The 23434-nt window shown below is 41.9% G+C and overlaps 1 protein-coding gene across 2 annotated transcripts in view; it reads right to left on the bottom strand.

Annotated features, from left to right (window-relative positions):
- Positions 1-379: 379 nt before the first annotated feature.
- Positions 380-23434, bottom strand: part of STAG1 (STAG1 cohesin complex component) — a 126778-nt gene continuing 103723 nt past the window's right edge. For both annotated transcript variants that reach the window (XM_088538107.1, XM_088538105.1), the window contains 12 exons: positions 18799-18891; positions 15974-16148; positions 15138-15277; positions 14443-14544; positions 12966-13114; positions 11178-11306; positions 7363-7568; positions 6312-6483; positions 3397-3507; positions 2340-2454; positions 1393-1473; positions 380-1290 (listed from right to left, as the gene is read on the bottom strand). In XM_088538107.1, the coding sequence (XP_088394233.1) occupies positions 1267-1290; positions 1393-1473; positions 2340-2454; positions 3397-3507; positions 6312-6483; positions 7363-7568; positions 11178-11306; positions 12966-13114; positions 14443-14544; positions 15138-15277; positions 15974-16148; positions 18799-18891 (1497 nt within the window). In that variant the 3' untranslated portion in view covers positions 380-1266. The remainder of the gene's footprint in view (positions 1291-1392; positions 1474-2339; positions 2455-3396; positions 3508-6311; positions 6484-7362; positions 7569-11177; positions 11307-12965; positions 13115-14442; positions 14545-15137; positions 15278-15973; positions 16149-18798; positions 18892-23434) is intronic.

The following is a 23434-nucleotide window of genomic DNA, read 5'->3' on the forward strand; positions in this document are numbered from 1 at the left end:
TTTTCTGTTTTTTTGATGTTTTTTGCTTTTTTGAAAAATCATAGTTTTTTTTTTTCCAAAGAATTACTCTTAATATGCACAGTTAACACTGAAAATGTAGCTGTATTCCATTGTAAGCTTAAGAACTTCACCATCTAAGCACAAATTTCTATGCAGCACATACAGTACTTCTAACTGGCAAAATTAATTTACAAAAATAGCGCAAAAGGGTATTTACGGCATGGAAAGTAGACTTTTTTATGGTACAGTTAAAATTGCTTTTAATATGCTAAAGTGATTCCTTTCCCCCACCCTTGAATTATTTGTTTAATAGGAAAGTTGCTGTTTATGTACCTTGGGTTGGCAGGGCTTGAAGTAGGTAGTAAAAACAGCAAAGTGATTACTTGAGAACCATTTGTGTGTTTTACTGAGAATACTTTATTTGCTGGTATAAGTTGCTAAAAATGCACAGAGCAAGTACCAATAGAAAGTTTTTGTGTCCCCATGTGCTATATAAAATGAATGTTACACAGCATCTGTTGGAAAAGTGGCTTCATGGACATCTCTTACTTTATGTCCCATTATAAATAAAAATAAATCTTCTCAAGAGTATAAAATCTGGGTTTATCATATCAGAATCTGAAATTTTTTGGCAGAGATGCACGTCATTAGAATTCTAACCTCTTCTATAAGAGTGTTCTTGATGCCTATGAGAGGATATAAGCGTACCATAATGTTAATCAAATCCAGTGTGTTCAAAAACACTTTTCTGTAGCCAGAATGACCTGCTTATAGCATCATTGCTAGTCAATGGCTGATAGGCATAGGTTTAATAAAAATGGCTAGCTTTTAAAACATAAAAAGGCAAATGTTAAAACTGTTTTAAATTGTACAGCAGAAAAATAAAGTTAAAAAGTTCTGTTTTCACTCAATGTTGTTTTCAGAAAACGTATGTAGAACAGTGTTTATTTTGACAGCTGTCTTAACAATTTAAAACTTCCTTCTCATCCAGGAAAAAAAAATCTGTATTATGACAGTCAAGAACAGGGATACAAATGATTTTTTAGGTCAGCCTTTCTGAGGTGGCGGCATTGGCCAACATTCCTTTGTGTCATTAAGAAGTTCCTCTTCTTTCTCGCACTACAAAAAGGGATTGACCTTAATCATTTGGATAAAAATCAAACCGTATCACATCAAAAATGTGGTTTTCATACAAGCTATCACAGTATATAGGCCTCTAGCTCTAAACAATAGAGTTCCAAATTTGTAAAATGTCTTCACCAGACTTCAGAACATAGGCATTCCAAATCCCTAGAAAAACGACGTGAAAGACAGCAATTAATCAGGTGTAATAAGAACAGGCAAGCTCAGATAAGCTCAGATAAAGAGCAAGCAGGGCTAGCAAAGTCTTACTGAATCATCCTCGATGATCGCTGCGGAGTCGAAGAAGTCTGGCCTCAGTTCAGCCCGTTCTCGTCGGTTCCTTGAAGGTGGCTAGAAAGACGAGTCAGTGATTTTAGTACAGCACAAGGATGCAGGGGCCTCTAGGGCTACGTCCTCCTTTCCTGAGCACCTTTGCATGGAGACGGCCTGTTTGGGAGCAGGACCAAGGGGAGGCCACCAAGAACTGCCTGCTCTCCTTCCCGGCCAGCTGTGTGGCTGAACCTGGACCAGCCCTTGATTAAACCCTGCAACTCCAGGAGAAACCAGCAGCAACTTGGCTGCATCAGTGAGACTGCACAAAGAGCCGTGCCAGCAACGGAGCAGTGGGCCAGGGCTGCAGCCCTGGAACAGGGAAGGAAACAACACTTGAGCTGCTACTGTGTCCAGACTCTTCAAAATATCTAACTACAACCTGAAGCAAACATGTAACTGCATTTTACAGAGTCCATCTGTACTCCCCTCATGGTGAGGATGCACCTTCATGTGACACTCTATCAATACAATGAGCTGCTCTCACCTCTGTCCCCACGAGGGCTCCTACCCTTGCCTGGACAAGGCGCTTGCCTGATGGTGAGAGCAGCCCCTTAGCGCGCACCGGCGAGGGCTGCACGATACCCCTGCATGCTCTACACCATACCCTAACGTCCTCCAGGTGCATCGCGGTGCTTCAGGCATCAGCTACGTGTGACTGCCTGAGCCCAGAGCATTAAGAAGAGGCCCGAGCAATGCTTGTGTTCCTATGGAAAGGAAATCACTTGGGCGTGAAGTCCTGGAGGATCTAGAGAGCTTCTGTTCCCATCATTTCCACTCTCTGAGATTCAAAAGAAGGTCAGGCTTGTAACTTCGGATATTTTTGTTCACAAATTCCTTTTAAACTATTCTCCATTTTAACTTTTTCATTATTGAGATCTACTGACCAGATCAATGACCATTGTGTCCTCAAATTCTTCATTCATATCCTCTAGCTGACCTCGTGAGGACATCATGACATCTTCAAAGATGGGCTCAGCGTCATCTTCCATTAGACCTCGTCTGATTAAATAGAGGAATAAAAGTCATAATCCAGGCATTTGAATCTCCCAACCTTGAGCTTTGTCATTAAAAACAGAACACAAATACTATCCCTTTGCTTCTTCACATAAAACTCTAAGCTTGGCACAATATATTTTCTCTAATACTAACTGGAATAAAAAATCTCATGTTAAAACAAACCTACCATTTGGAGAGGGTGAAGCAGGAAGTCCAGTGTAGTATCATGAAATAGTTAAATCTGTCCCTACCAAGAAAAGGGTGATAACCCAACTGCATGTGCTTGCCTTTTAACAAGCAGAGGGGTCACACACCATTGGCCAAGGTTGCTGGGAATTCCCTAGGGATCCACCAATGACTTGAAGACCAATTTCTAACACTGTTAACACTACACTCACTACAGACTTGAACCCCAGGCCTGAAAAGTATTTATGTGCTGAAAGGCTTGGTTGGATCAGCACCAGAGCACAAAGCACGTCGAGGAACAACCCCTCAGCCTCCACCCACGGGTCCCTCCACAGCTGCCCAGGGGCTGGCCTTGGCAAAGGGTGCTGTGGCTGAAGGAAGCTCACAGGGGGGCATGGGCAGACTGGGCAACTGCTTGAAAGATAAATTCACTGCGAATTACTTAGCAGACAAATCACAGGGCTTCAAGGAAATCCCCTGAAATGAAAACTTGGAAGGACTACAGGAAATGTACCATATATATCTGCCCTGTTCACTAGGCACCGGCTTATGGTCACTGCTGGAGACAGACCATTGGGTAAAGGCCCACACGGCCCTGGGTCCATCCCAACATTAAAAAGCCGTTACTCTGCCTATAGTAAGAGGAGCTAAATGTCACAGAAATCAATTACCCGCCCGCCCCCCAAAATGTAATTTAAAACAAGGTGTTGTCAACTAAAACAATTCTGATCTAGAGAGGAGGATGCTCTGGACACTTACACTGCGTGCCTTACACCAGTTCTCCCTTTCATGTAGTTCATTCCTGTCCTGTCCTTTCGATTTAAATCTTCTAGCTTCTGTTGGCCCAACCAAGATATCTGCATCTGGGGACTAACAAACAGAAAGCAGCATTATGACTGAGAACACTGACAGTGTTGAGTTGGCTACGTTTAGACAGTAGCTCATGAAGTTTTGTGTCTGGGCATGCTTCAGATTAAAGAAGTATTTAAATCACATCCGTCATTGCACACGTCTTCTGGGTTCCCCTCTGCAACTTGTCTCCTCTCACTGCATGTGCACAAAAAATGAAGTGTTGTCATGAAAATGGCTACACAACATGCTAACATTACTGGTCATTAACGTGGCATGCATCTGCAGTGGCAGCACTTAAAAAAATCCATTTTACTAAATTCTACTTCACTGCCTCAGTTCAGGCAAAATATGAAAAAGAACAGATCCAAATTCATAACTGACACACATTTTAAAAGACATGAAAATGTCACATCAAGTGGAAAAACAAATTGCTTTTAAAAACACAATCCTCAAATGTTAGTGTCCAGTACCATATCCATAACTGAAAGGCTAGACTTTCAGTAACCCCTAAATCCAACAGCAGACAGCAATGCATTAGGATGTGATTTGTATTTTGCAGTACGAACAGAAATGACACTAAAATAAGTGCAGATCTTCAAAAGCAATGCTGGGTTTTATTCTCCTTAGGTATCTTGGACCCTAGCAAGACATGCAGTAAAATGGGGCGAACATACTGATGTGAAACCAAACCAAACCAAAATACTCTCCTGCACATGAATAATCCTTTTTATTCAGTAACTGACTGTTTTATATTTATTTTTGACCCGCATTTCAGCAGTACCCAATGGCTGCAGTTGATACCTGTACACAACTGAGCCTCTAGTTCTAAGTGCCTTCCTGTAGGACACTCAGGATCCTTGGGACTGTGGGCTCAGTGCATACAAGGTGTGAGGGTAAGTTATTTTGGTGTTCATACGACACAGAATAATAACTGGGGAGCTCAGCCTGCAGGAAATGTGTGGAAGAACGTTAATTCTAGGCTGAAAACACATGATTCTCCACTGTCGGTGTATTGTACTGGGAATCCAACAGGGAGGAGAATGATGCTGCCTTTGCTCAGTATCTCTGTGCTTGCAGCTTTCATCTAAAATAGCAGAGACAGGTTTGAACCCAGGACTAGAAGGGAGAGGAATCTGGTTACACAAAGGATGGGAACCCAGTTCACCCGGATCTTAAAGGCAGTGCCTACTCATCAGGAGTAATGCATCAGGAATGGAAACTCTCCCACTTTCTGTAGCTGCTTAAACGTTCAGAGAGAGAAAGATTTGGCTTAGTGGTTGGCACATTCAGGTGAGATGAGAGGGTCAAGACCAAGGCTCTGCTTCAGGAGTTTCTTTTGTTTTTAATGCAGACTAGAAAAACTTCAAGGAGAAACCAAGAGTCCTCCCTATAACCTAGGGGTTACAGCAACTTCTGTGGAGGCAGGAAAATCGGAGGCAAATCCTTGGTCCCAGTAAGAGAGTAAGAGCCATGAACCCAATCTCCCACCTACACTAGAGGTGTAATGAGCAAAGGCGCTTTGAGCCTGGCATGAGCTGGGGCTCAATCCCAGCTGCGCTTCATATGTGGTCAACAGGGATGATCTACCAGACTGAACTGCACGGGTGAAGCAGTCCAAGCCCAGGCTTGCCTTGTGGTTCACACACGCGGTGGGAAAACACGGGGAGCAGAGCAACCCCTGCTGGCAGTGCCTGGGCTGAGCCCACGGGGCAGGACGTGTTTACGGAAAGACAGATACATGCTACAGGCTACAGAAATTAATGGGTGTTTGGAGCCAGCTGGGATGCAGGTTCTCTCTTGTAGGGAGCATTGAGTCATGGACTGCATCTGTTGCACTTCTGATGTCTGTGCAAGGCAAAGAACATGTCATCCTCCTGAGAAGGTACAATTTTTCAGAAGTTGCTCAGACTTCGGGCAAGCCTGTGGTCACAAAGTGGTAAACCTTAGCAGCACATTGTGGTGCTGCGACTGGAGAACATTTCTACTTTCTTATGCAGAAAGCTTGGGGAAACCCAAGACACATAACCTGGCTATTTTGTACTATACTGCGCTGGTAGAAACCCAATTCATCTGGCTGGTGTACTCTGCCTTTTTTTTTTTTTTTTAATACAGAAAGCCAGATCAGTAAATCTGTCTGTAAAAGTTACCAAAATACTCCACAAAACAACACTGTTATTCTGTATCTTAAATAGAAATAGCACATAATCACATTTTCTGAAGACTTATCTTTGTTATTAAGTGAATTACTGACAAATAAGAACCAACTCCTTTAGTCCCGAGTGGGTTTAAACTGAGCTAATAAAATGGAGATGAATGACCAAAAGCACATGCAATTTAGGGCAAAACAAACTGCCTGTGGGTAATTACCCCAAAAGCAACAATTATTAACTCAGCATCTGGAATGAGACTAAGGAGTTAACTTATGAGAAATTGGTTAAGATATCTGAAAAACCTTAACTGTACAATGACACAGGGCAGAGAGAAAGAAAAGAGAGAAAAGAGGGAGGGAGAAAAGAACAGATCTTTAGAGCAACAGTTCAATCCACCGGGGGGCCATAAACACTAGGAAGATTTAACCATAATTATATGGTTGACCTATGAGATAATTGTAACTTTCAGGAATTTCTACCATGATTCCATTATGATGTATTTATCCTGGGAATTAAAAAAAAAAAAAAAGTGTGGCTAAGGTACAAGAAAAGGCCTTTCTAGCTGTGTTTTTTGCACATAAACACTGCACATAAGGAGCCACAGACCACCTGTGTAACTAATGATCGGCTCCTTGGTCTGGCTTACTCCGACACTGACATTCCAGCACTTACTTATGTAAAAAATCTTGTTCCGATCCCTGCTCCGACTCGTGCTCCTGGATCTGCTCGCCCATTTGCCTAGTGTTCTCTCTCAAGACAGTTGAGGTGAGCTGTGGTGCTTGCAGTGTCCCTGGAGTATGGATGTTTTCAGTCCTGTTCAGCCACGAGCCTTCAAGACTCTCATCTAGGAAAAAAATATTTTAAAATACGGGTAATTACTGACAGTTCTGCTAATTCAGTGTATTTATGCAGTGCAGTATTACTGCTGTTCAGAATTTATATAGTCGACGTCCTGAATGAACACCTCCCACTACTAATTCAGGCCTTCCATCTATTAATACACTTCAGTACAGTTTATTTCAGTGGCAGCCCTTTCTGCAAACTCACATATCTTATAAAATAAGTGTGAATTTAAGAGATCAACTAGATAAACACACAAGATGATCAACTTTTCACCCCTAAGTTAGCTTTTGGCCCTTTGTTAACTTACAAAAAATTGGATTACATCGCCAAAGACTTTTTGTTCAACTGCCAGTTTTTCCTCACAACAGTAGTACTTTAAAGACGAAATACTTAAGAAACAACAAGAATAACCATTACAAAGAAATACTGTATTGCAATCTTGCCTGAGTTGCCAGGTGTCTTGCATATATTCAGATAAAAATGCACTACTTCCTGCAATTTCATACAGATTAACCAGGTACAGATGCCAAATTCTTGATAACCACTCCTGAAGTCACAGAAATAGCGAATACAAATACTGCATAGCAACACTATTTTGAATGTAAAAATGTGAATGTGACTTTTTAGTGTTCTCCAATAACAACAGCTTTAAATAGCTCTGAATCTGCAAGTCTCCATGTATATACACAAAAACAGGGACTCGCCCTGTTACTTTTCATAAGGAAGTGTTCAAGTTTCACAGCAGACATGTCTTGTTTTCACCACATACAGAATACACCTTATCTTGCAGCACTGATTGATAAGCCTCCAAAGAAAGGAAGCAATGAGTCCTACTGACCAGGAGAAACACCTTTGCTAGACAATGTAAGCCCATACAAACCTTCCACTCTCTTTTTGTGGAGGGGTGGTCGTCCCTTCTTATTTCTCACTGAGGAGGATTTGCTGCTACTGCTTCCGCTGTTAACAGACATTCTGTCATCCTCGCCACCCGTAACCAGGGAGTTTCGGTAGGAAATAAGTGGTAGCCAAACATCTTCTCTTCTTTCCATCATCTGCTCTGTCAGAAACTTCTCCAGGTAGGTGTGACTGAAAACAGAAGACAACGAGAATAGAAGTTCACAGCACGTTGTTTCCTCTTTTATTACTCTGCAGAGCCTCTTCATATCATCAAGAGCTTAAAAGAAATCCCACACAGCGTTGCCTTATTTTAATTTTATAACGTATGTTGATAAGGCATCATATCTCTGGCTGAATACCTGTCATTCCTCCAGAGCTAAGTAACACAGTTAACAGCAACAGTGAAGGTTGTTCACAGTTAAACGATACAAACTGTCCTCTCGCTCAGCGTCCTCCTCCCACATTGGTCTGCAGCTGCTCCCACCACACTCTGCTTGAATTCCTTTCCTGTTCTGCATTCCAAGGAAGCCACTTCTGTGTATGGCTACCATGTAAACGGACTGAACTGGAATGGAAAGGTAGGGCATTCTTTGCCGTTTTGGAACAAGAGAATGGTTTATGCTATTTTTCAGTGAAAAGTTTGGAAATCTGTTTGATTGCCATGGAGAAGTCCAACGCACACTTGTTAATTTATGGGAGAAAACAAACAATCTCCTTCTTGCATAAGATCTAGAGAGCATTTGAGTCATTTTTCTTTTTTTACTGGTTATTTGATTATTCTATCAGAGATTATCCTCAAAATGAGTATGAGAAGCTACATAAAAGTGATTCCAGTGAACATTCTTCAAGTATCAAAGCGGAGTGTCCAGAAGTTCAGCAGACAGCTAAGAACACCCTGGCAGGATTTCTGATGCTCCTTTCAGCCTCTACTCGTGGATCTCCTTCAACCTCACACTGTCATGTTGTCATGTGGGGGAGTCAAAACCACCAACTCCCCATGGAAACGACCCCTGTCCTCCCCATCGCCCTGCTAACTACAGGGAGGCTCCAACTCCTTACACAGTCCAGGTAGGACAGTCGGATAAGGAGCTGCACTATGTTTGTCTGGGTAACAGTCACATTCAGTTTTTCAATGGGATTTTGTTTTGATTCAGCAGCAGGATGACTTTGCTCAGGGAACAGGAGCTTTACTGGCAACTGCTTCACTCAACATTGTGCCTGCTTCTTTCTTCTCGATCAGTCTTTTCATGTATATACTGAGCAACATCCAAACTTTGCACTGAATGAGAAATTACTCTTTCTCCACTGGGGTTCAACATCACACCTTCTGAGTGCAGCAGGAATTTAGAGAATTTATCTGCACAAGAGCCTTGGAAATTAAGGCATATTCCTGCAATCCAGGTTGCTATTTCTAAAACCACAGGGAGCAGAGTATTCCAAGAAGGAAAAAAACAATTGGGGACCTCCCAACAACTAGATGCCAAATGTGAGATAATTTCTGCTTGACATTTTAGAGGAACTGAATACTGGCAATTCCTACCAGCTTCAACTGGGAAACTACAAACTTCTGAAAGTAACGACCCCGCTCTCCATCTCACCTGACTTCAGACCTCCACTAATTACAAGGGTTGTTGCTATCCAAGCAAAATTGGTGTCTCCAAAGGACAATTCACCTCTACCGTCTCAGACCAATTCCTCTGGACTTCCCTGCCTGTGTCTGTCCTGTGCATTTACAACTTGGTTAGTGTAAAACTCCTCCTAGTAAGCGTGAGCTTGGCACCCTAAATGCATCATTTAAAATAAAGCCATAGATTTAAAAACATTTGTCAATGACTATCGGCAATTTTGGAGGTTAATCATAAACTGAGAAGTCAGACAGGAACAGGAAACAGAACAGGACAGGAAATCAAAATGAAATCAATGCTGCTGCCCTGCCCCAGAACTGAAAATGTCTCATTTTTCCCTTTGAATAAAGAAACAGCAGCAAAGCAGAAAGGAAACAGAAGCCCAACAGAGTGGTGCTTCCTACAGTAACTGCGACAAGAGAGGGGCTTTGCACTGACATATTCAGTCATAATAACTAGAAAATTCCTATTTTTAAAGCAGGGGAGCCAGGCCGGTGGACTCCAGACGACAGGCCGCTGTGCCGAGGAGTCAACCGGGGCACTTCTGCCCAGGGAGCCCGTGGCTGCGGGCAGGAGACCAAGGCCGGGCGGTGGGGGATCCCCTCGGCCGGGCCTCTCCAGCAGGTGGTGGTCAAGCACCTCCTGCTTCCCGGGGACGAGGAGCCAGGCGGGGGCTCGGCCACCCCCCGGGCAGGGCGAGCGCGAGGCCGAAGCACCCGGAGCTCCCAAGGCACCCGGGGCACCTCCAGCCTCTGCACAGAAGGAAGTTACCTCTGTTTTCTGCACTGTCAGCGCAGAACCTCGCACATGTCTGAACTCGTTTTAAAGGAGCATTTAGAGCAGATCAGATAAATCACACCCTAAAGGGCCAATTTCACTGCTCTTCAAGTGCAGCTGAAATAAGTAGCTCACACAGAGAAGACCTCAATAAAGTCTGCTAAGATTAGGAAAAATGGGCCCCGCTGCAGGAGTCCCTGCAGTCCTAGGAAAGGACACACTGAATGAGGGGAGCAAGACGCTTCCGAGCAACAATTTTAAATGGTAAGGTAGGAGGCTAAAGAACAAGGTCTCTGTGGTAATATGCCCTGAAATACTGAATTTCATGCATTGGATCAAGTCATATTAGGCTATCAAGTCAACTATGTAGAGGAAGAAGCACCTGTTCAACATCGGAGAAATTCGTGGAATGGATGAAGACTACAGGAAGGAAAAGCTCCCTTCAGTTAGATTAGAATTAGGATACTGACACTTAAACTACCAGGCACACGAGCAGCTACGGTTCAGCTGGGAAGGCAGTCATAACATCAGAGTATTCTCAAGTCCTGCCCTGGAGGACAGGACACAGGGTGCAAAACTTGAGGATGCAGAAATGAAGAACGGTCTGATTCTGTGCATCCCTAGCTAGCTCAGATGCTGGTGGCTCATCTTCACTACTGACTTCTGTCTACCAATGCAGTTTGCTTTTTTGCCAGTTCTCTTGCTACCCACAGCTCCCCTTAATTGTCTGTTCAAACACTGCTCTTAAAACAATATTTCTTGCTCTCTGTTCAGATCTTAACTCACCACGGTGCCTCCAGTGTAGTCCATTTCTACGTGCGGTCATCGCTTACAAACTCAGGCTTCTTGTTTCAGCCCTTCAGGACTCCACGGCCCTGCCCTGTCCTTACCAACAACAGTGACATCTCTCATCCTGCTTTACCATCCCACTGTGCCAATAACAGAAGCCTTGACAACTGTTCATTGCACACCTTAACTCAGCATATTAAAACAATTTATTTATTTACACAATTTATGTAAACATCTAACCCAAACAGATGTTAGTGCAATGTTTACAGGTTTGTAGCAATTTCCTACATGGCTAACATTTTATTCATTGTTTGGTAGTATGAAAAAAAAGATCTTTTATTTACAGTGCCACAGGGAAATTTTAAAGAATGCTGTTTTGTGACACCTCAAACTCACCTAATCTGCGGATCTCTTTATCTTTTGTTTTTACTGCTTTAATATATAAAACAATGAACACCTATGTATGTAAAAAGGCTCCCATTAGACTGTGAAAACTTTTATAACTCTCATTAGACTGTGAAAACTTCCAAACAGGGAGCTTCGGCACACACTACACTGATTAACACCGCCCAGCAAAACCCACAGAAGAAAAAGAGGTTTTACTTACACAGTCTTTTTGTCCTGTCGCAAGAGTTTCGAAGAAAATTCACTAAGCACTTCGAGGAAAGCAAGGTTAGGAGGTGGATAGTCTTGTCCTTTTTGATTCTGATATTTGAAGGCAAACTCTATGCCATCTCTACGGTAAAGAATATATACATATAAATATCATCCCATCACCTCTAAATGCTGCCAAAATCTGAACTGTGATAAAACACTCTCTTGAATATGGGGAGAATCAAATGTACCCTTGGAATTTGTAAGGACTGAATCACGAAGAGAAGATGCTGCCAACCACATGTTTGTTTAGAAGGACCTAAACCACAAACTGAGGAACTCAGTGCTCACAAACTGAGGAACTCAGCAGGTGCTGAAAGCCACTGCCTTACCAGGAATGACCAACTGGCTCCTTCTTGTTTCTGCATGAGACTCTCAATCTCCCAGTAAGAAAAATATGTAAGATATAAAAAGATACAACTTAATTCACTGAGAGTCAGAAAAGAGAATTTACTTACCCCTACATTCCTACATGCACCTCTGTGTTATATTTGCTTTATGATTTGAGACTAGAGAAAAAGAACTCACTTTCATGCTACCCATGAAGGACACGTGCATGCCCTTTACTCCTGCTTGGCACAGGAAAGTGGCAGCACTTTCCTTCCAGTCACAAATTCCTAGTTTGGAGAAAACCCAGGAAGGAGTGTGGGAGAGAGGAGAAGGAAAGTGCAGAATGATTATAGATTTCAAAGAACTGAGGTGAATACTGGTGAGTACTGGTGAATAACCTTTGGCTCCTCTCGGATGTCTTCATGCCAGCAGTAAGCACCCTCCGCAGAGGTGGGATTCTAGGGTGCCTCTATTCCTCAGAAAGGTCCATATGGCCTTTCAGCAGGTGTCAGCACCGCAGCCCTTTCCCAGGAACATCAGCAGAACAGGCTGAGTTGTGGCTCCCCTGGGGGAGGATTCCTCCATCTAAGCCCTGCTAGGGAAGGTCTCCACACAGCTGTAAATGAGCTGGACAGCCACGAGGGCCTGTGCACAACTGTGCAGTGCTCATGGCAGAAGCAGATGCGAAGACAACCCAAGCTGCTCACACTTCCCCTCATGGTCCTTGGGAAAAGCATTGACGGTAGCACAAAGGGCTCCCAAAAAAGCACCCATCTGGCAAAACAAATAAGAATCTCGGCCGGGTGGTTTTATCCATCTATTTTCCCTTCTTTTCCTTATTTACCACAGTTCCAATGTGGCAAATGAACTTACTGGGAGCTTTATCACACAGGGACTCTAATGCCTCTCCATACGGCTGGCGTTGAAAGGAACTGAAGAACTTGCTAGTTCTGTTCAGATGGAGGCAATGGCTTTGCCATTCAGTAACCTGTAGCTGAGGTCTTAATACTCTGTGACAGCAAATTTAAATATTTTAACGTTTTTATGGCATGGGAAAGTGATCATCTAAATTTAGTAGCATCTTTCTGCACTTTCCGACACAGCGGTTAGATAAAGACTTTCAATCCACTTTAAAAAAATCTGCAAAATATTTCTGGAGTAGTTTTTTTTTATATAAAATCTTTGGTGCCTACAGAACCATAATGGTGTGGTACAAAGTACTATGCACACTTGTTAGATATTCATGCAAATATATAATACCAGTGGCATTGCTTTTTCTATATAAATTAAAATTATACAGAATGTAATCATTGCATGACCCGGTTAGCTTATGTACCTTTACAAAAGGTATGCTGAGCAAAACTTTAAATGTGAAAGAATATGAAAATCTAGTGTATTTACCACCACTCACTTGTGTAGTGTGGCCACAGCCTCTCTTGTCTTGATCTGATCCAAGCCAAAAGTAAGGGCAAACCGGCGGGCCAGTTCCTTAATCCCACTAACATGGGCAGACGTCCTGTCCAAATTGGGACCTTGTTCCTGCACAAGCTCATTAAACAGCTAAAGAAAGAATGCAGTAGTTAAAAGCTGGGAACTAGAAAACACTTTTCTTAAGACAGACTTTCCCTCTTAACCTGTTAAGGCTAAGGCTGTTACAACAACCTTATTCACACCGATACGACAGAGCTCACGTACGTTCCTGTTACGAGTCAAACTTTCTTCTATGTCAACTGCTGTTTGCCAGCTGCCCCCCATCCCATACTCATGCAGATGGTAAGTCCTAAATGCAGCATTTTGCACCTACCTTTACTGATCTGCCATCTTAGTATTTCCCCAATTCATCAGGATGATTCTAGATTCACCCTCTGTTTTCCGGAAGATCTGCATCACCTATCAAATCTGTATCATCTATGAACTTGGGAAGCAAAGTGTCTATTCCTGTGACCCAGGACTGAAAATCCTGAAGAGGAATCCTGTGGCCTTCCCCTACAGCAATGGCCTTCAGGTAACCACAGCAATTTTCCATTCAGGTCTGTATCTTCCTATGGTACTGCTTTAGGTCACGTTTTCCTGGCTTTCTCAATGAATTTATAAAAACAGCTGAATTTGACATGATTTTTCCCTGACAAATTCATACTGGCTGCTGCCTCTCACTTAGGCTTTTGCAAGTAGCTCATGTAAATACTCCAAGGTATCAGGTTTGAGGTTTTCAACATCTTAGCTTTGAGACTGCAACAGCAAATTCCCTTAGACTCTGAAACGAGTTTTGTGAGATCCAGCTGATGTGAGAATACCTAATTTATGGAAGCAATTTCTCTGTGTAATGGATATAGCCCCTATTTCAAGGGACTAAATGGTATTTAGCAAAGCATACATGTGTGTGCTACCAGCAGAAGAGGATCGATTTTTTCATAAAGCCAATAATTGATGGTTGTTTGAAAGCAAATTGTTCAGGAAAAACACATGTTTAATAATGTTGGAAGACTTAAGCAACTTGCTTAGGGTTTGAAAAAATAAAAAACAATCAGTGTTTAGACAAAATATGATACAGAAGATGCATCGAGCAAGTTATAAAGAGAAAAAAATCTCAATTCTTCGTGTTCACTAGGCACCAGTAAACCAACACTATGAACCAACTTGGATCAAACTGACTTGAAGGCATTTTTCTCCCTTTCTTCTGTTTTTATGTGACCAAAACTGCCTGGGTCGGCTCAGGGAGACAAAGACTGTGGAGAGAAGTGAACACTGAGAGCCCAAATCGAGGCACAAGATAACCCCTTACTAGAGCTTCTTCATTCTGTCTTCATTGTAATGGGCACCAGAAAGGACATACACTGAATATCTTGAGAGATTGATGAGAGATTTGTAACAAAAATTGATATTCTTACCTGTTGCAAACTGAGAATGAGTGTCTTTGCACACTGGATTTTATCAATTTGCCTCGTTTTGCTCAAGGTTTCCTTAATGATATCCCCATAGTCATTGTAATACTAGGAAAAAAGCGGGAAAAACCCTCTTTAAATCAAATCTCTTGTACAGTTTCTCACAGCATTCTTGATAGAAAGATTATTTGTAATCTTGTTTTGAAAAGGCAGAAGTTTTCTAAAAAACTAATTCTGAATTTACATTTTCTCTGTGAGTGGGAGGCTGTGCTTCAGCATCAAATTTAATCTGCTCAATAGCCTGCATCCACCAGTGAGAGAACAGGAACTTCTTTATTTATTTATTATATTTGAAACAGGTATGTTGAAATCAAACAAGTTTGTTTTCCTCTGCTCACCCAGGCATTTGCTTGCTGCAAATTCTAAGGAACAGGATCATGTTCCTTAGAGACCAACTTTTGGTGTTATCTTTAACAGGACACTACATTGGAAGGGACATTCAGAGCTTAAGGCATCTCAGTGGCAGGTGTAATTTAAAAAAAGAAGAAAATATTACAGAAATCAAATCAGATAAGGGTGGAAAAAGCTCTCAAAATTGTTCGGCCTTGAACAATTGAGCTGCATTTGGAGGAAAAGGAGCAGGTGACCTGGCACTACCATTTCTGGGGCCAGCTGGGAGGAGGAGAGCACCAGAGCAGTACCTTCATGTAGTGTTTGAAGATATCTGCTGCTGCGTGCATATCCACAATGTCATAAATTATCAGCTTGCTGAAGGCAGCCAACAGGTTCCTTCTCTTATGTAGAGCTTCTATTTTGTTAGCTTCATCTTCTTCATCTCCCTCTGAAAGCAGCAGCAACAACAAAAATGCTCATAAGTAACTGCTGTGTTCTAAAGCAACATTACTTAAGTATAATAAAAGAGTAACTTTTAGAAAAATGCACTTCAGAATGAAGCAAAGATGATTGCAAGAGAAGCTAAAATGAGAGGTGATAATTCTTGCATTCCACCTGTGCTAAAGAATTCAGGAATTTTTGGATGTGACACACCTTTGACCAAAGATGCAGAAGACCTAACTCCTACTTAACATGATCCACATGGATATTAAATCACTTATTGTCTTTAATCTGAGAAAGGCCACAGTGAAGACTTGTTCAGTGCTTTTTGTTTAACCAGTGTAACCAAAGGATATTTGGAGGTGCTTCTTTAACAAGAATCTGTGGATATTTCATACAAGATGACTTAGAAGCAGCAATAGCTCTATCACATGCCTTGGATTTTCAGGCATCAAAACCTTAACTCTAAAACAGCAACAAACAGTAGGAGATATAATTCAGTTATAAGAAATGTTAACACTGATTCCTAAGGTCATATTGCATGCATGTCATATCGAATATTTCATATCCATATTTTCTTCCCAAAACATAAGGAATAATTTTGAAAGCATTTTTGTGAGCTGATCTGAAACTTCAATTTGCTTCTTTCTTCTTATGTCTCCTATTAAAAAAGCTTAGTGGGAAACATGAAAGCTAAACATACCCATGCTCTGGTTCTCATCATCTTGGTCAATGAAGACATGGTCCATCACAAAACTCAGAAGTTCTGACTGGAGGCCTGAATCTGGATTAAACACTAAAGGCTGGAGACCTTCCCGGCCTCCAGTCATCAGCTGATGACTAAAAATCATCAAAAGATCACAAAGCAGCATGAAAGCCTGAAAGGCAAAAGACAATTGCAGTCAGAACTGTAAGTCAGATAAATAAACAATAAAATACGTTCTATCTGTTTTCCAGAAATTCCCCCAATATTCCCGTTTGGTTGTTCACAGTTGTAGTAGTCCACACACTGTGAAAAGTGTCCCTGAAAGTTTCCTTTAATCGTGCAGTGTTTTTCTTGGATTCCTATGTAGGCACCTGTGCTTATCACCTCTTCAGTGTCCAGGATGACCCATATTAAGGTTCCTTTTTTTTAAAAAAAAAAAATATATATATATGGAAAGAACTCTAAATAGAGCCAAAGTAGCTGTCTAGAAAAAGACAGAAAAGTTACACAGGCAAAAAAAATTGAAACACATGATGAGGGAAAAGTCAGGCTGAGTCACTGTTATATGCAGAAAACATGGAGAAGCAATTAAAACCAAGGAAAACAGAATCTCAGTGATTCTCTGCAACAGTAATTGAGTTACTCTACACAGCCTGCAAATCTAAATACCAGCTGACACAGGAAAACTTTCCAAAGATTTATGCACATTCCTGTCACACACTTTCGACTGGGAAAAGAGAAAGGAAGGCAGCTATTAATAACTTTATTTCCTTCAAGGGGTTGTCTGTAGACTCTCACGAATGAGAGTAACACTGTTTTCCCCAGTGGCTCTGCCAGAGGCTCACAGCCAGCTGCATGTGTTTGCACGGCATTTAACACCTAAGCAGCTTGCAGAAAGGGCTTCTGCATCACCCTGGTGTCTGTGTCCCAGCTCAGCTGCTGCGAGCAGAGCAGAGCAGGCTCCAGGTATGAACATGGAAAAGGGACTCCTGGAACATCACTGCTGTCCCTGCCAGCCTGCAGGAGCCTCGCTCAGGGCAGGGTCAGTCACACTTCCCACGTAGGTGGTAGCCCAAAGGGGCTGTCAACTGAGGAGAGATTGTAAAATAGGTCTGCCACATTTGTAAAATAGCTCGGCGTCAATCCACTGTTATATTCCTACTCTAAGCTCCTACTATAAACAGCTGAATTCCTCTTTTTTTTAACTCTCATTGATTTACATTTAAGATTGTGCTTAGATTAAGGGCTTTGGTGAACAGAAAGGCAATTAAATGTGTGTTTAAATATATTCTTGAACTGAGACCTAGTGAAAAGCAGTGAGCGAGACCAATCTGCTTTACAAACGTCCAAAAGGAATCTTTGTGCTGAATGTCATAGCAGGTCACTTATCTTTTGGAGTGTTATTAAATTAGAATGAGCTATGACTTAGATGAGAAGAAAATGCAAATCACTTTAAACCATGACCTACTTAGACTCTGGAGACAGATGCCAGTATTTGGGATTTCTCTCTCTAGAAACCAAAAAGATGCGATTCATCTCAGTGAGAGCAGACGATCACATCTGCACAGGCACCCTAAACTCCTTTTATACCTGCTGGAATTTGTGATATGGTAAGAAAAATCCTAATGTAGACCTCTAAAAAAGAGCAAATTATGCACTGAAAATGCCCATTTCTATCCAGCATAGAGACTGCGATGGGCTCAGAGACATGTCCATATTGTAGACAATGTTTAGTCCCATGAGATTTATCTCAAATAGTCTAAGAGACAGTCAAGGGTCTTAATTTAAAAAATGCTTCAGTTATGGAGATCTTGGAGACTTTTTATTTGCCAACGTCTGCAGAGCTATCTTTCAGAATAACAAAACTATACTTTAAGAGGCATTACCTTTAAAAAACGCTGGCAAATAACTGTGTGCCAGTTAGTCTGTTAACAGTCTTTGCAAAAAAGACTTTGGAAAAAGTCTTTGCTGATGGAAAAACACAATTTATAAACAGCAAAGATGTTAACAAGATGTAATATAAAGTATATTTGTAAAATCTCAGCAGAGCTGCTATTGTTTCTTGCAGAGACTACCAGTTGTTTCAACATGCCTTTGGATTTCATTTCTTTCACTACAGTTTCTAAACACACACAACAGAAGCTTTCTGCTCCACGCGTAGTCAGCTTCTCTTAAAAAACAAAACAGGGTATTGGGTGACTGCACCAAACCACAAGAAGGCTGATCTCTACTGATGTGTTCATATTTCACATATATACTTTTGGCCCCTGTATGCACACATACATACATACAGAGACATTAGCCTACCTGTCAATAGGGAAGCACAGCAACCTAAGCTATGTATTTAACTGAATTATTAGGATAACAAAATATGAAATATCATCAAGGCTGATCTAGCTTCTGGCATTTAATCCTGACAGGAAAGGAGTCACTAGGCTCCCTACTAGTTACTATTTTCAGAGAGAGATTCAGCCCATCTAAGGTCTGAATCATCCTCTAAATGTGCCTATTTCTATCTATTCATGCTAAAATAGTCTAAAGAAACAGGCTTGTTGTATTTAAAGTGATTCAATTAGATGTGCAGGTTCAGCAGATTATGACAGCTGAATATAAGCCTAAACACCCCAGTAATCCTTATTGTTATATCAAAAATGGATTTGAATATGCTTTTAATAAAGCTATTTTATGGAGCATTCGTTAAAGTTTTATTCAGACGGAAGGCACACGCAATTTTACTTCAAGCTCAGGATAGTAAATGTCTGAGTTTTACTACAATTTCATATTCGCCCTTTGTAAAACCTTGTGGGTGACCCTCCCTTTACCTGTTCTTTGACTGGAGTGTTGACATTTGACAGACACTGCTGGCAGACGGCCAGAAAGGATTTCACAGTTTTCCTCAATACCAACAAGTCCTCCTGGAATAAACATGGAAAAGGGATAATATTTAAGTATTAATAACAGGCTGCTAGGAGAAAACAAAATGAAAAGATGGTCATTTCACACATTCAACCCTATAAACTAGCCAAACAAAAACAAAAAGGCAATGAAAATCTTCCTTAAATGAGTCATTGTTTTTCACAGGAATGGCCCAATGTTTCCCTGTAATAATTAATAATAATAAAAACAATACCTTCACAAACTAAAATTGTCTGTATTTTATATTATAAATGTTTCAGAACAAAAAGTTTAGTACAACAAGTCCAGCCTACCTGGTGATTTAGAAAAATTCTGTATGCAGATAAACCAACACAGCCAAAAATGTAAAATACTGATAAAATATCTCAGGCTCAACCAAACCATTATTCTAAGGGTCTGCACATAGGGGGATAGGAGGGTAAGTTGCAGAAATCTGAAGACTTATGGGAGAAGGAGGGAGGTTGGTTGAGCTGCAGAAGGAAGGATTTGTGCGGGCAAAGATACAAGAACGAGTGCATTTGATCACCTGGATCTCACAGAAAATCAACAAATACTTTAACCAGGGGCGCCAGAAGTGGCAGGTCCTGGAGGAACATTGTATCCTTTGCGTTGGAGAAATTAATGCTGTCCCAGGCTGAGTACTTATGTTTTAAGGGTAACAAAATAAATATGTAAAATGTGAAAACAAATCAAAATAAAACATAAGATACTGAAGCATAATAGGAAGAATAAAGTGCCACATGGAAGCAGTAAATGAATTACAGAAGAAAAGAAGTCTTGCTGTGCAGAAAGCTGTGACTGCCTCTACCTCATAACCAAGAACTTGTTGAAAATGTGTGTGGCTTCTTGGCTGTTCTTGATTATTTTGCTTACATTAGGACCAAACCAACGTGGAGAAGAAAAGGAGAACTAGGACCCTGAGTTAGCTTCAAAGTTTGTGAAAGGACTGGCTATTTTAGCAGCAATTTATGTCTTCTGCACCGCGCCGGTGCCACAACGAAGCGGTTGTGCCCTGTCTGCTCCTTCTCACGTGCCAAAGCGTCGGCAGCAGCCGCACGTTCCCCGGCCTCCAGCCCCACCAGCAGCCCAGGCAGTGCCTCAGAGAGCAGCATTTCCTTCCTCTCCCAATTTTCACAGGTTTTGTGCCAAGAAGGGATCATTACAGCCACTAAACCACATGTGGGGCCTGGTTGCCCACTACCACAGCCAACTTTCCCTCCATGGTACCTGCACCAATATTTAAGATGAAAGAGTATCCTATAAATTGACATCCAGCCTGAATCTGAAGAATCTACACAGTGCCTCTGCAATGTTTTCCTCACTAAACTACTTCAGTTTTTAATTATGCTGGCTGTTCAACACAAGTGTCTCATTTCTAGTTTTAGCTTTTTACTGCTTTGCAGCACAAGATCTTGTTATACTTTGTTTACAGAAAAGCCTTTTTGTGGTCCTTATGTTCTGCCTGTATTGGTTCACAACAGAAGGCATCTCTGCAAATGTGCTGAGGAAACCCAAGCAGTCCCACATCTATGAACCTCTTAGAATTTGTCAACAGACTAAGTGTGGTTTTCTGACCTGGACAGTATTTCAGCCACAATCTTGAGCTCTATCACCTTCATGCTCCTATTTGCTGTGTAAACATAGTCCAAGACCACTGTAACCCTAAAAACCAACCTCAATTAATTTTAAAAACACATTCTAGATAATTTCATGTCACCCTCCCTGATCACAGGCAAGAACCATGATCAACTTGATGAGAAGGGATCCCTCCTACAGTGCATGAGGAGCAGTTCCTTAGCACAGTGATTTCCCACCTGGAGTTGTTCTCTAATAAATTGTCCGGCTTTGAGCTACTGAATATAGATTTCATTAAATTCACATATTCAAACATTCAACTGAAATACATCGTGATATTAATTTCTTACACAAATTGGTATTTCAAAGTAGCATAAAGTTACCTTCTCAAGAGCGAGTTTTCTTCCTTCACCTCTTATGTGTGGGTCATGTTTTTGCTGTCAGTCCTTCAGCCTTGTACTGCATTTCCTATCAGCCTTCTAGCCAAGATTTTGGCTAGGACTGAGACCAGGCTTATCCATTCACTGTTATAAAATCATCTTAATCATTTAAGCATTGGTACTACAATGACTTTAATAACCTATTTTTAGCACAATTTATATAGATGTTAATTAATTCTAAAGAAAAACTAAAACCTATGAAAAAATCCTATAAAAAGGTTAAAAAGTAAGTATGCCTTCCATCCTTCTTTCTGTCAAAGAATGAATGACACCTAGGTATATGTTATTCATTATGTTCTTCTCACTTGATAGCAGCACAGACATTAAATTTTGAAGAGTTATAGACAGCAAAAGAAAGTGCTGCTAAACATTACAACAGAGCCATCTGGAACTTTTCTACATTTGGAGAAATCCACAGAATATTGTAGAGCGGTAAAATCTATTTTTTTTTTTAAGAGAGAATGGAAAGAAAAAAATAGTTGAAGGTCTTTACCATTCTCAGGCGCACAGCCAAGGCCTTTGAAGGGTGCCTACAGCATATACTGGCTTTGGATGAAAAACTGGTAGAAGGTAAATTACTCTCTCCTGGGTTCTGAAGGTAAAACTGGTGTCACTCTGTGACCCGGATCCCTGAGCTGGGCCCGAGTACATATAACCCACACTTAAGCAGTTAATATCACAGTATGTGAGCGGGGTGAGCCAGGAGGGAGAGCGCGGCTCAGCATGAGCGCGTCCTGCCCCTGCTGCATCCTGCTGCATCCTGCTACCTCAACCCCTGCTGCAGCGTGAAGCCCTTCAGAAACGCTCGCCTTCTGCTCCTGCCCTGTTATTTGGCCATTGCCCTTCCTCTAAACTACTGACAGTACCAACTTTCTTCACCTTATTACCCCAATTTTTGGGTAAACTTCACAATGTTCAAGAGCCATTAGCTTTCAGCTCATTGAGCTAGTCTCCGAGAAAAGCCCCATGACTGCAATACTTATAAAGATTTCTTTCTCTTTCAGCTTCACTGGACCCCCATGTTAATGTGGCAAACATCAGTCAACGTTCTTCGACTCCAAAATCCAATGCTCCTGACATACATACTGCATATGTCAGCTGCTGGCTATAATTTCTGGTGAAATTTTCAATTCTTTCACGATACTTAGACCCCAAAAAACATGAAACATTTTTTTTCCAAGAGTGCTGGTGGCCATCACTTAGCACAGCTTACACTGTACTGCAGCATCTTACTGTACTTAGTTCAAAAAAATAGGAGAAAAGCAGCAATGGGAGATAAAAATCTTACGGAATGCTCTGTGTATGCACCCAGAGCATGGCATGCCTGGGCACTGCTGCTCACAGGATTTGCAAGCAGGAAGCCGCAGTTACCCTTCCAAAGGGGGTAAACTCCATGGCAAATCCCTGACAGGCAAAGCAAGGGGGAAAATTTTACCAAAAATGCTACCAAAGCAGCTGGAGGCAGCGTCCAGGCTTGGCTGCTTGACCACAAATCGCATCCGCACTAAGTGCTTGGTGCCCCACACCCAAAGCCCTTGGCATGCAGATCATCAGCAACCCTGTTTTTATTCCTAGGGAAGCACTAGGCTGAGATTTGGTGTGCTGGTTCCCTGGACATGAGGGTGAAAGTAGTGGCCTCCAGAACTGACTTTCAGTTCTTTAGTTCCTTCTGTAAAAGTGAAATTTTCTCCCCGAGGTGATCAAAACCACTAGCCAGGAAGACTCCAGATTCTGTGATTGCGACGAGCTTCTGAGTTCATTTAAAATAGATGAGATGTAGTCAGCTTTCTCAGCTGTAAGGAGCCCAGGTGTGATACTGTACACTAGCAGCATGCTAAAGAGGAACTGGGGCAGGCAATTGGGAACTCAGGCGCACAGGTCATATCCTCTTCCATTCTTCCCAGTGCTGGCCACAATATAGAAAGAAATAGGAGGATATGCTCCATTAACCCGTGGCTCTGTGGCTGGTGTCACCACCACAACTTTGGTTTTTTTGGTAACAAGAAGCCTCACATAGTGGGAGGTATGATGGAATCTGATGGGATCCATCTTTCTCAAAGAGGGAAGAGAGCCCTGGAACACAGGGCTCATTGAGAGGGCTTTAAACTACATCCGAGGCGGGAGGAGGGTATCATCAGGTTACCGGGTAGGCGATGGCCTGTCATGCCACTTGCAGCTGCCTAACTCCATAGGTTGTTAGGATACCCTAAGTCTGAAGAGCCTACATGGGTAAATAAGAGACCTTCTGAAGGCCACATGGTCAAGTTCCAGCTGCCCCAGCTAGAGAGAGAGGCACACTGGATGCCCAAGTCAAACACCTCGTGTGGGGAATAAACAAGGGGAACTGGAGATGCGTGCGCGTTTGCAGGGCCATGATCTCAGTGCAATTACTGAGACGTGGTGGACAGCTCTCATGACTGGAATGTGGCCATGGATGGCTTTAGGCTTTTCAGGAAGGACAGGCCAGAAAGGCGAGGTGGCGGAGTTGCTCTTTACCTGAGAACCACTGGAATGTATGGAGCTCAGC

This window comes from Tinamus guttatus, unplaced genomic scaffold (assembly GCF_059628265.1).
Source record: "Tinamus guttatus ecotype Peru unplaced genomic scaffold, ASM5962826v1 Tinamus_guttatus_pri_ptg000927l, whole genome shotgun sequence".
Lineage (NCBI taxonomy): Eukaryota > Metazoa > Chordata > Aves > Tinamiformes > Tinamidae > Tinamus > Tinamus guttatus.